Genomic DNA, 12402 nt, shown 5'->3' with positions numbered 1-12402 from the left:
TCCTTCCTTCTCTCCTTCCTTCTTTCTCTCCTTCCTTCCTTCCTTCTCTCCTTCCATCCTTCCTTCTCTCCTTCCTTCCTTCCTTCCTTCCTTCTCTTCTTCCTTCCTTCTCTCCTTCCTTCCTTCCTTCTCTCCTTCCATCCTTCTTTCCTTCCTTCTCTTCTTCCTTCCTTCTCTCCTTCCTTCCCTCCTTCCCTTTCCTTCCCTTCCTTTTCCTTCCTTCCTCCTTCCCTCCTCCTTCCCTCCCTCCTTCCTTCCTATCTTCATTAAAGTGTCCTTCCAAACCTTCCACGGCACATATTCAGATTCTTCCACAACTAGTTTTAAGTATGTAACATGTTTCGAATACAAAGTAGAAAGAGGCCAGCTTTGAGGGACATGAAATGTGGGTTCCAGTCCTCATGGTCTTCATCGCCTGAGGCAGGGTCACTTCACCCCGGGGCAGCTGGGGGCTCGGCTTTCTCACCCGTCCTGTGCTCTGGACTGAGTCGCCGGCCCCTCGCTGGCTTGCACTTCCAAACCACGCTCTCCTCCCTGCCCACACGGGCCCCGCATCAGATCATTTGTTGTGAAGATTTTAGGTGTCTCCGGAATAGTTTTATTTATTAGGTAAGGAATTTGTGAAATGTGGAAGCATATGCCAAAGACAATTGAAATTGCCTTTAATTCCATCATCCGGAGGGAGCTACTGTCAATATATTGGTGTATACCTTCCCGACCCTTTATCTGTATATGTATATTTAAAAATAATTTTGGAACAGTGACATATCAGACCTTTTTTCAGTTACCATTTCGTCATGTTTTCCCTATCAAGGTATCTTCTTCAAAACCATTTTGTACAGCTGCTTAGAATTCCGTCTTACAGAAAGACCTTAACATTATTTAACCAGCCCTAGAGTTTTGGACAATTGGGATGTTTCTATTTTTTTCTTCTGATGTCACTTATATTGCCCTTCACTTGGTATCTTTTCCTGGCATTTTTGAACCCCCCACCCATGTCCTTGTTTTATTCCCCTAATTTTTTCCTGGTAAGAGGGAGAATGTCTTTTGTATTTTATCTCATCTTTTGGTACATTTGTCATCCTGCTTGTGTTTGCACGGTTCTCCCCCGGATTAGGAGAGACCATAAACCAAGTGGCCGAGCAGGCAGCCTGTGGGCAGCGGACTCGGCCCGGGTCTCCAGTTAAGGGCGGGAAGTCACTGGCATCTGGGCACGCTCCCCTGGATTGGCAGGTGGCCCGGGACAGGGAGCAGGACCTCAGAACCACCTACAGGATGCGAGGCCCTGCAGTAGCCTCCAAGCTGGTGCTCCTTGAGGAAAAGGAAGAGGGAGGGGGAGGGGAGGGAGGAGGAGGACCTATAGGACCCACGGCTGAGGCAGTGAAAGGTGATGCCAAGGCTCTGCAGTTCACTAGATCACATGGTCACTGCCCCTGGGGTCCGAAGTTATAGGTTCTAATCCCAGCGCTGCCACCAACTAGCTACATGGCCTTGGAAAAACCTCTGGGGCCCAGGGGAAGGACCGATGGCTCCGACAGTCTGTCCTTGGAGTTAGAAGCCGGGCAGGGCAGGCAGGCACTCCCAGGGTTTAGCTCTCCGGCCTGCACGTGGTTCCCCTGGCTCAGGACCCAACCAGGGGTGTTAAGGGGGCGACCCCCCTACACTTGGGTTGCTGGGCACCCCCGGGCTCTGAGTGCTGCCAGCCAAGCCTGCTCCCTGGAGCTTCTGGGTTTGCTTCTCTTGCTGTAGCACGAGGGGGGAGTGTGCTAATTTCACAGGCATTACCGCCCCTGCCTGAGTGTCTGCAAGGTGCCCCCTAACTCCCACGCAACTCACCTGCCTGCACCCCGAGCTTGCCCCAACGCTGAGCGTGCAGGCAGGCAAGGGCTCGGGACCACCATCGGAGTGTCCACTCTGGCCTGGCCAGGCCTGGAGTTACTGAGCTGGTGGGGTCCTCGTAACCTGGAGCTGGGAGGGCACACGGAGACCCCACCTTGTCCCTCTCCCTACCCCAGCCCCTAGGATGCCCTCCAAGCAGTGCAGTGTGAGGATGAAGGTTCTAGAACCAAACCGCCTGGGTTAGAATCTCTGCTCCTCTGCTTCTAGCCCAGGAGACTTCTAGCAAGCTGGTGCACCTCAGTTTCTTCATCTGTAAAATGGGGCCAACAATACCCACGTCATAAGGTTGCTGTGGAGGTTGCAGGTACAAATGCTTAGAAGTGTGGCGTATGTTAAGCGTTTGACAAAGGTTAGCCGTTATTACCGTCGGCGGACCCGGCTGGGCAACCAAGGTACCACATGGACCCCGAAGAAGCCAGTTGATATTCTACGACTTCAGGGCTATAGTGTTCAGGTAGTGGTTCCCAAACTGCCACCTTGAGGGCTGCTGTGGGATCATCATCAGAAAGCTTTTTGTTTCTTATTCTCATTTTTTTAATAAAATGAAAGTATTGTGTCTACATGGTCAGGAAATCCAAAAATTCAAATGCAGAAAGGGCCTGAAAGCCGCCTTTACCCCTCCACCCCGTTCCCTGTCCCTTCTGAAGATCTCAAAAATACAGATACTCCGACCCCACTCCCCCGCACTTTGGTTCAGCGGGGCAGGCTGGGGCCTGGGCATCTGCATTTTAACCTCTGCCACGGGGGACGCCTGGGCCCGGGGGTCATCAGCCCCTGCTGCTCCTTCTGATGAGAACTTCCTCTTTATTTGGTGCAGGCTATTTTCAAAATGATCAGTCCTGAGGACGTGAAGCACCTTCCAGAAGATGAAAACACGCCAGAGAAGCGAGCCGAGAAGATCTGGGGGTTCTTTGGAAAGAAGGATGATGGTGAATTCCTTCCCCTTTCATAGCGTTTGGTTTTATAGTCACGGGCTGTTTCCCAGAGAGCCCCGATGAGACTGGTCCTCCGAGGGTCCTTGTCCAGGCAAGACCGGGGACACTCCATCCCAGTATGCGCTGCGGGGCTGAGGGCCTGGGGTGCAGGGGAAGGGGGTGAATGGGGACGGGGCTGTAAGCAGACCGGTCAGTAGGGTCCAGCTCTGCTGCTGATGGGGACCAATGTCACATCCCCTTTGCACCTCCAACCCCATCACCACCTGAGCTCTCCGGGGCGGAGGGAAGGCTCTGAATTCTGGAGCGCTGGTGAAGGAACTTAGCGACTTTTAGAACAGCCTTAGCACCCAGGGAAAGAAACGGTCAAAAGTCAAGACAGCAGCTCTTTAGCTGTATAAGGCTGGCCTGGGGGGTTAGAAGCACGGCCAAGCAGTTTCTGTTTAAACGGATTGCTCTTTACTTGGGTGCGCTTTACTTGGTTTTAAGAATGCTTTCTGCACAGTTGGGACAAGGCAAACTTCAGCTCAGTCTACGTCTGAATTAGCATCGAGTCCCAAGGAAGTGGGATCACAATTTACCTGCTTTTACTCCAGGGAGTTAGTTTGGGTCCCCCCCGAGAAGCACCGCCAGAAGGAATTGGGTTTAGATTAGATTGGGAGAGATTTTTTTTTTTTTACTATGTTCTTTTTTTAAAAAAATTTTATTTTATTATGTTATGTTAGTCACCATGTAATACATCATTAGTGTTTGATGTGGTGATCCACGATCCACTGTTTTCGTATAACACCCAGTGCTCCATGCGGTATGTGCCCCCCTCAATACCCATCACAGGGCTAAGACGGGCCTGGGAGGGAAAACGGGGAAGAAGCTGGAGGATGCTGGGAACGCCCAGACTGCAGAGAAGGTAGGGCCCCTGTGCATAGAGAGGCAAGGGCAGAAGACTTAAAGCCGTAGCACCACCGTTTTGGGAAAGCTTTGGCAAAGCCCCCCCGGGGCATCCTCAAGCCCCCTTCTTCCAGGCCGGCCTGTCTCGGTCCGCTGCCCTGCTCCCTCCGTCTTGGGCTGGAAGCAGCCCATGGGGAGATGGTTTGTCACTGAAACCAGAGATAGATTCCAGAACAGGGCAGCTGGTCTGCTGTGGCATGATGCTCATGGCCAAGGCAGGGAGGATACGGTAGAGGGGGGCGGTGTCGGGCAGGGGGGGCAGGCGGGGCAGGCTGCAAGCTCACGTGGCCATGGGGGCCTGGAAGGTGAAGGGAGAGAAGTGGACAGGAGCCCTACGACGTGGCAGGGACTGGCCAGTCGTGGACAGTGGACATCTGCTCTGGTGGTTTCCAGCTGGTTGCTGCCACGTGGGAGATACCCAGCCCACTGGGGCCTCATCACCTGATTCTCTAAAAGAGAGGCGGGCATGGGAGATTTTGAACATCTCAAGTGTCTCACTTGAGGACCTGCCGTGGGGCCCGAGCACCTCTGCGGGGCCAGCACGGTCTCCTTTTGTGATGTCGGGGGCAGGCCTGAGCAGGACGTTACCTAAGGGCAGGTATAGATGGCCCTGGCCCCACTAATCTGCAGTCTAGGAAGAAGACTGAGAAGCAAGGGGGGCCAGAAGCAGGGGGGAGGCAGGTGAGATCTGGGCATAATATTTAAGGAGGGGCTCATTCTCAGCTGCTAGCCCTGTGCTCGCACCACCCTGAAAGTGAGCGCCTCCTTCAACTTTGCTGGGTAGGTAGAGTAGTCCCAGTCCTGATGTGACCACCCCCTTGAGCACCTTGCCCTCCTCCCCTGCACACTGTGGCTCCCTCACTAGCTCTTTAACCCCGGTCTGGCAGGTGCCGAGTCCCCTGTTCTACTTGCTAACCTGAAAACCGACCCATGGGAAGGTCACGGCCGCGGCCGGTGGGCAAGCGGTGATGTGTGGGGGCTGCCGTTTTCAGAGGGTCCCTCTGCAGACAGTGCCTCACTCCACATTGGGCTCTGACCCTGGGCATTTCAAGCTCTGTGTGAGGCTGATGGGGCAGCTGGGACTTTAAAACCCAAATTTCACTGCCCAGACCTGTGCCTAAGCCGGGAGGGATTAAGGATGTCCGAATGGAAATCCAGGTCGGTTCGGCCAAGCTGTGGTGAGCCCCCTCTACGTGCAGGTACTGTGAACCTCAGCATAAGCAGAAAGGAACCCCTGTCTCTTTCCAGAGTTATTTAGACGTGCGACTGTCTTCCCCATCAGACCAAGAGCTTCCTGGGGCAGGGGCTTTATCTCCCTCCTTCCTGGGCCACCCCCTGCGGTGGCCTCGGCTCCCAGCACAGTGGCTCTGGGACAGAGGAGATGTCAGCCCCGAGCTAGGAGGGAGGCGGAGAGACCGGTCCACAAGCCAGGCTCTCCCGGGCACCACGCTGGACCCCTCACTTTTCAGGCCCTACTCCCCGGGTGGAGCGACAGAGATTCTGTTTGCTCTGCTCCGTCCCCCAGAAGCTCCCCCAGAGCTCCAAGCTTGGGTGCTAGGGTCATAGTCAAAATATTTAAGAACCAGCAGGGCAGAGGCACTGACCAATCAGAAGAGCCCCTCACAAGGCCCGTCATTAACCCTCTCGCTGCTGGTTCCGAGGGAGGTCCAGGGGTCCTGGGAAGGAGCTGGGTATGGGGGCGGGGGAGGTATCCTCAGAGGTGGCACCTAGACTCAGTGATTTCATAACAGATACTTCCCCACGGGGCACGCTGGCCAGTGTCAGCCTCGCCCTGCAGCCTGAAACAGCCGATCCTGACTGCTGCCTTTCTCCCCCCCACGCACAGATAAACTCACAGAGGAAGAGTTCATCGAGGGGACGCTGGCCAATAAGGAAATTCTGCGACTGATCCAATTTGAGCCTCAAAAAGTGAAGGAAAAACTGAAGGAAAAGAAACAGTGATGTTCACCCGCTGCTCGGCCCTGCCCCCTCCCCTCCCCAGGCACAGAAACCCACGGGGTGAGCATGCACACATGTCCCAGGGGCCAAAGGGCCTTCCTTGGCCTTAGCCTCCCTCTTGTTCTACCCGCCACCTCCTCTCCCCCGCCCGCGGCCCGTGCCTCCGTGATAATCCCAGGATTAGGTCACCGGAGTCCTCAATATCACCCTCCCGCGTAAGCTCCTTTGTGGGTTGCTGGGTAAGCAGGTTCCAATAAATGCGAGAGGAGCTGGGCACCCAGCTGACGGGTCGTTCTTGAACTGGAAAAGGAAATGTTTTCTGGCGGCTCAGCCTCGGAGACAAGGACGACCCTGCAGTCATGGGCCAGGGTGCTGGGACCGTGATGGAGATTGGAAGCTGCATGGGGTGGGGGGTGGGGGGGACTGTAGACCTAGAAGAAACCATTCCAGGCGGTGAGGTGACCCTGGAGACGTGCTGAGCGCTGCGGGAGGGGCTGGCTCCTCCAGAGGGTCAGGGAAGGTGTTCCCAGATAGACACGTTGAAATTAAGGCCCAGTGGACTGCGGGTGGGGGGCGGGAGGTGGATTGGCAGGGAGGGCAGGAACCTCGGTGTCCCAGAGGGCAGCCCACACAGAGACCCTGAAGCAGGAATGAACATGCCAAGTTCCAGGGTAGGAGAAGACCAGTGAAGCCAGAGAGCCCAGGGAGGAGCCCAGGGAGGAGGAAGAACCAGTTGTGAGTTATACCTAAAGGTAGGCATGGACCAGACCACGCCAGGCTTTTCTGCAGCCCATGGAAAGATGGGGGTTCGCAGTGGGGGTAGTGGGTATCATTGTGGGGTTTGAAGTAGGAGGGACTTATGTTTGTGGTGGAAATAAGTCAGAGGGGTAAGACTGTGGACAGGAAGCCGGAGATTACACTTATATAGTCACCCCAGGGGTCCTCGGCCGCAGGGGACGGCTCTGGAGATACTCAGGAGGTAGCATCTTCCTGAATGGCTGCAGGGGGGAGGGAGGAGGAGCAGGGATGGCAGCGAGGTGTGTGGCCTGGGTGCTGGGTGAATAGTGATGTCGTCTACCAAGATGGGAAACTCAGGGAGGGTCCCTGGTTTCAGGGGATAATGGCAAGTTCAGATTTGATAGGGTGAGAGAGGTGGGGGCCCTCATTTTAGAGACGAGGAAAAGGAGGCCCAGAGACAGCAAGCAGCTTGCCCAGTGTCAACCAGCTAATGAGCAAAGGTTGGCCAGGGCTGCCCACTGGCCTACACCACCTTGTCAGAGCTCCAGGGCCTTGGACACCTTGGAATTCCACCAATGGGCTCTCAACATCCTTGTTCTCATTGTTGTGAAGGCCCATCTACTCTCTAGCCTTAAGTTCCAAAATGAGGTTGGAAAAGGATACGGAGGTCCCAGACACTTGACCGACCTGTATGTAACCCCCCCAAAGCAGGGGGGTCTTCACTTGTGGGTGTTGTGGGTGAGCCCCCTCTCTCCTCCCTGCTGGCTTGAGTTTAAAAGCAGAGACACTGCATAATAACCTTGTTGGTCTATGGCTCAATGAGAGGCACAAAGGGGCTACTGGATCTTCTAGGGCCAGTGGAGAGCTCAGCAGTGCTAACGTAACTAGCACATCTTCTGTTAGCTTGGGGTGGCAGGGCCACCACTCCGGCTGGGTCTTGTACAGTTCCAGGATTCTCTGTGGGAAAATGCTGAGAGAATCCAGAAGCGGTGCAAAATCCCAACTAGACTGAAGAGAAGGGAAGGAGGTGGGGGTGGTGTTGAGCCACATCATCAAGACTCTTCTGGATCCAAGGGACTGAAGACCCAACATGGATCGCTGTGGCACAGATAGGAATTTATTGACTCATGGAACAGAAATCCCAGGAGTAGCACTAACTTTAGGTCTGGCTTAATCCAGGGGGTTCCCACAATGTCTCAGGGCTCTTCTCCATCTCCTGGTCCTACTCTCTGCCGTGGCGTCTCCTTCTCAGGCAGGCTTTTCCCGTTCTGGCAAGATGGCCACCAGCAGATGCAGGCTTACTTCTTCACGGTTCCAATATCAGCAAAAAAGAAAAAAAAAAAAATTGGCTTTCTGCTGAGAGTCCCAGCCCGAGTCCCAGGACCACCTCTCGTTGGCTCTCATTGGTGATATGCCCATCCCTGACCCAGTATGTGGTGCCAGGGGAGGTCCTGCTGGGATTGGCTAAGCAGATTTTTGTGGCCAGCCTTGGGGCTGAGGGTGGAGTTGAGACAGCTCAGACGTCATGAGCTGGGAGTGGGGAGATGTATGGTTCCCAAGAGGAAAGTTTGGGTCTTATTAGTGTAAGAGGAATAAATTGTAAAAATAGATGTCCATTCTAGGGACCTTGGGGAAAGTCACTTCACGTCTGAATTTCTGCTTCCTCACATACATGTAAGTTCAAGGGCAGAAATGGGTCTTCTCAAGAGCAGTAATCCAAACTGCTCTCAAAGGCCTCCTGTGCAATGCCCCTTGGCTATGTCTTAGCGTCCCTAGCTGGCGTCCCCGACAGATTCATCAGTAGGTTCGTCAGCACCAAGTGCAATTGCTACACCAGACCCCATTCTCACCGCAACCGAGGCTACATTACTTCTGATGTGCCCGGGCTTTGCGCTGGGCTGCTGGTGAACCTTCCGGGTTAAAATATATGGTTTGGGCCACGGCGAATGGCATGTGTCATGGAAACCGTTCTTGTCACTGTCTCCTGGCAATGGCTCTTTTATTATTTTTATTTTTATTTTTTTAAAGATTTTATTTATTTATTTGAGACAGAGAGAATGAGAGAGACAGAGAGCACATGAGAGGGAGGAGGGTCAGAGGGAGAAGCAGACCCCCCGCCGAGCAGGGAGCCCGATGCGGGACTCGATCCCGGGACTCCAGGATCATGACCTGAGCCGAAGGCAGTCGCTTAACCGACTGAGCCACCCAGGCGCCTGGCAATGGCTCTTTTAGACGTCATCTGTGGCTTCCCTTTGCTCGCCAGAGCTCAGACCCTGTCCGCGGAGCCAGATGGGGACACAGACAACATACCGCCCACTCTACCTCCATTTCTGTCCCTTGGAGGCCACACAGATTTATCAGATGAGGCCGGGTAAGGCTCAGCTGGGATGCCCACCCTTCAAAAAACAAAACAGAACAAAAAACCTCCACAAAACTGGACCAACCCCACCTACATCGATTATCACTCAGAGTTCTGAGAATCAGTTAAGTCTGTTCTTAGGGAGGAATTTCTTTTTTTTATTTCTTTTTATTTTTTTTAAAAGATTTTATTTACTTATTCATGAGAGACAGAGAGAGAGAGAGGCAAAGGGAGAAGCAGGCTCCCAAGGAGCAGGGAGCCGGATGCGGGACTCGATCCCAGGACCCTGAGATCATGACCTGAGCCGAAGGCAGACGCTTAACCATCTGAGCCACCCAGGCGCCCCATTAGGGAGGAATTTCTGAGCTGTACGTGTCACAGGTGGAACGACCTGATTATTTGGACGTCAGCAGAGCACTATGAGTTTTGGGGGGAGGTTTCACCTCGAAACCTTGTCCGATGTCTTCAACCTTGGTCACATATTAAAACCAGGCTTTGGGCGCCTGGGTGGCTCAGTTGGTTAAGCGACTGCCTTCGGCTCAGGTCATGATCCTGGAGTCCCGGGGTCGAGTCCCGCATCGGGCTCCCTGCTCGGCAGGGAGTCTGCTTCTCCCTCTGACCCTCCTCCCTCTCATGCTCTCTGTCTCTCATGCTCTCTCTCTCAAATAAATAAATAAAATCTTTAAAAAAAAAAAAAAAAAAAAACAACAGGCTTTGGCCTCCAAAACACAGGCAACAGAAGAAAATAAACAGATAAACTGGACCTCATCATGACCGAAAGCTTTTGTCTATCAAGGGACACCATCAAGAGCGTGAAGAGACAACTTACACCATGGAAGGAAATACTTGCAAATTATATATCTGATAAGGGATTAAAATCCAGAATAAGCAAAGAAATTCAACAATTCAACAACAAAAAAACCCCACACGGCCTGATTTTTAAAAACCGGGCAAAAAGGCGCCTGGGTGGCTCAGTTGGTTGAGCGACTGCCTTCGGCTCAGGTCGTGATCCTGGAGTCCCGGGATCGAGTCCCGCATCGGGCTCCCTGCTCGGCAGGGAGTCTGCTTCTCCCTCCGACCCTCCCCCCTTTCATGCTCTCTCTCTCTCAGTCTCTCTCTCTCAAATAAATAAAATCTTAAAAAAAATAATAAAAAAATAAAAACCGGGCAAAGGGTTTGAAGAGACATTTCTCCAGAGAAGATAGGCCAATGGTCGATATTATCACACGAAAAGGTGCTCAGTATCTTTAGTTACCAAAGAAACACAAAGTAAAACTACCCTATCACGTCATACCCCTCAGGATGGTGATTATCAAAAAAAGTAGAAAGTAAGTGTTGGCAAGGACCTGGATAAATTGGAACCCTTGTGCGTCGTTGGTGGGAATGCAAAATGGCACAGCCGCTGTGGAGAACAGCTTGGTGGCTCCTCACGATGTTAAAAAGAAGGGCCGTATGACTCTGTCATTCTCCTCCTAGGAGTCTACCCAAAGAATCGAAAACAAGGACTCAAACAGAATCCTTTGCACACTCATGCTCATAGCAGCATTTTTCACAGTAGCTAAAATGGGGAAGCAACCCAAGTGTCCGTCAACTGATGAAGGGACTGAAAAATTTGTCCATACAATGGAGTATTATTCTGCCGCAAAATGGAAGGAAATTCTAGGGCGCCTGGGTGGCTCAGTTGGTTAAGCGACTGCCTTCGGCTCAGGTCATGATCCTGGAGTCCCGGAATCGAGTCCCGCGTCGGGCTCCCTGCTCGGCGGGGAGTCTGCTTCTCCCTCTGACCCTTTCCCCCTCTCATGCTCTCTCTATCTCATTCTCTCTCTCAAATAAATAAATAAAAAAAAAATCTTAAAAAAAAAAAATGGAAGGAAATTCTAGTACATGCTACAACATGGATGAAACGTGAGAGCATTGGGCTGAAGGAGATAAGCCAGTCACAAAAAGACAGATACTGCGTGATTCCACTTATGTAACGTGTCTAGAGTCGTCACATGCAGAGACAGGAAGTACAACGGTGGTGGCCAGGGGCTGGGGTGGAGACATGGAGGGTTGGTGTTTAATGGGGACAGAGTTTTGGTTTGGGAAGGGAAGAAAGTTCTGGAGATGGTTGGACAACAGTGTGAATGCAGTTGAAGCTGCTGAACTGTAGACTTAAAAGTGGTTAAAATGGGGAATTTTATGTTATATATATTTCACCACAGTAAGAAGAAAAAAAAAATCACTCAATTTCTTTTTTTTTTTTTTTTAAGATTTTATTTATTTATTTGACAGAGAGAGACACAGCGAGAGAGGGAGCACAAGCAGGGGGAGTGGGAGAGAGAGACCAGGCTTCCCGCTGAGCAGGGAGCCCGATGCGGGGCTCAATCCCAAGACCCCGGGATCATGACCTGAGCCGAAGGCAGATGCTTAACGACTGAGCCACCCAGGTGCCCCTCACTCAAGAATTTCTAACGATACCTATGCCCAGGCTCATTCAGACCAATTGCATCAGAATCTCTGACTCAGGCCAAGCCATCAGTGTTTCTAGAAAGTTCCTCAGGTGATTGTCATGCCAGGATTGAGACCCACTAGGCCAGATCTTCAAAGCAACAAGCGGAGCGAATGATCTAGAGGGTGGTTGAGATGAGGGGAGACACTTGCCTCCCGCCCTTTTGACCTCTGACCTCTGACCTCTGCCCCTTCCCCTCTGCCCACTCCCCTCGGTCCCCGAGGAGGCTGAGTGCCTTTTCTTCCAATCCTCTCCGGGAATAGCACACCAGATTCTCCAGGGCACGAGAGACCCTTAGCACCTGTACAAAACACGTGTCAAAGAATTGACCCAATACAAACCAAATTCATTAAACTTTTTACTTTAATCTTTAGCAAGACAAGAGCAAGCGGGGTGCGTGCGTGTGTGTGTGTGTGTGTGTGCGCGCGTGCCACCCCATTTATGGAGTGACAAGAGGGGAGGATATATATTACAGATGCTTTGGGGGAAAAAAATTTCCGTCTCCTGCATAACGGACCCTGGACAGCATCCGATGCTCCCAAAGACATCTCTGTCCTGTGTCATCGACGGGTGTGTGCTGGGTACCGACTCTGAACCCGCTATGCTGGGTGCAGACTGGGAACAAAGCATGCCCCAGCTCTCTAGGAGCTAACAGACCTGACCAGGAAAGGCAGGGACACTGAGATCAAGGAGAAATTAGAAGGACGTGTACTTTAATGATTGAACGACAGATAATCTGGACACCCAAAAATAAACCTTTGCTTTGTTATGCACTTGCCTAATGCCTCTGCTTCGGTTTCTCCTTTTGGAAAGCAGAGCTGGGACTCGGGGTGGGGAGAGGGCCAAAACGTGCAATCAACCAAGATAAATAATATTTTGGGGCAATCGTTGAAAAATAGATATTCATAGTGCTGTGAATTGCGTTAAGACTGATGAATCACAGACCTGTACCTCTGAAACAAATAATATATTTTATGTTTAAAGAAGAAGAAGAAGAAAGAAGAAAGAAGAAGAAGAAGAAGAAGAAGAAAGAAGAAGAAGAAGAAGAAGAAGAAGAAGAAGAAGAAGAAGAAGAA

At 52.0% G+C, this 12402-nt stretch overlaps 1 protein-coding gene across 1 annotated transcript in view; it reads left to right on the top strand.

Annotated features, from left to right (window-relative positions):
- Window positions 1-5864, top strand: part of RCVRN (recoverin) — a 6885-nt gene extending 1021 nt beyond the window's left edge. The window contains exons 2-3 of the mRNA XM_034989826.1: window positions 2717-2828; window positions 5626-5864. Coding sequence (XP_034845717.1) covers window positions 2717-2828; window positions 5626-5741 — 228 coding nt within the window. The 3' untranslated portion in view covers window positions 5742-5864. The remainder of the gene's footprint in view (window positions 1-2716; window positions 2829-5625) is intronic.
- The last annotated feature ends 6538 nt before the right edge of the window (window positions 5865-12402 follow it).

This window comes from Mirounga leonina, unplaced genomic scaffold (assembly GCF_011800145.1).
Source record: "Mirounga leonina isolate KUSES-001 unplaced genomic scaffold, KU_Mleo_1.0 Mir_488, whole genome shotgun sequence".
Lineage (NCBI taxonomy): Eukaryota > Metazoa > Chordata > Mammalia > Carnivora > Phocidae > Mirounga > Mirounga leonina.
The sequence above is the reverse complement of the archived record's forward strand: the minus strand, read 5'-3'. Positions and strand labels throughout refer to the sequence as shown.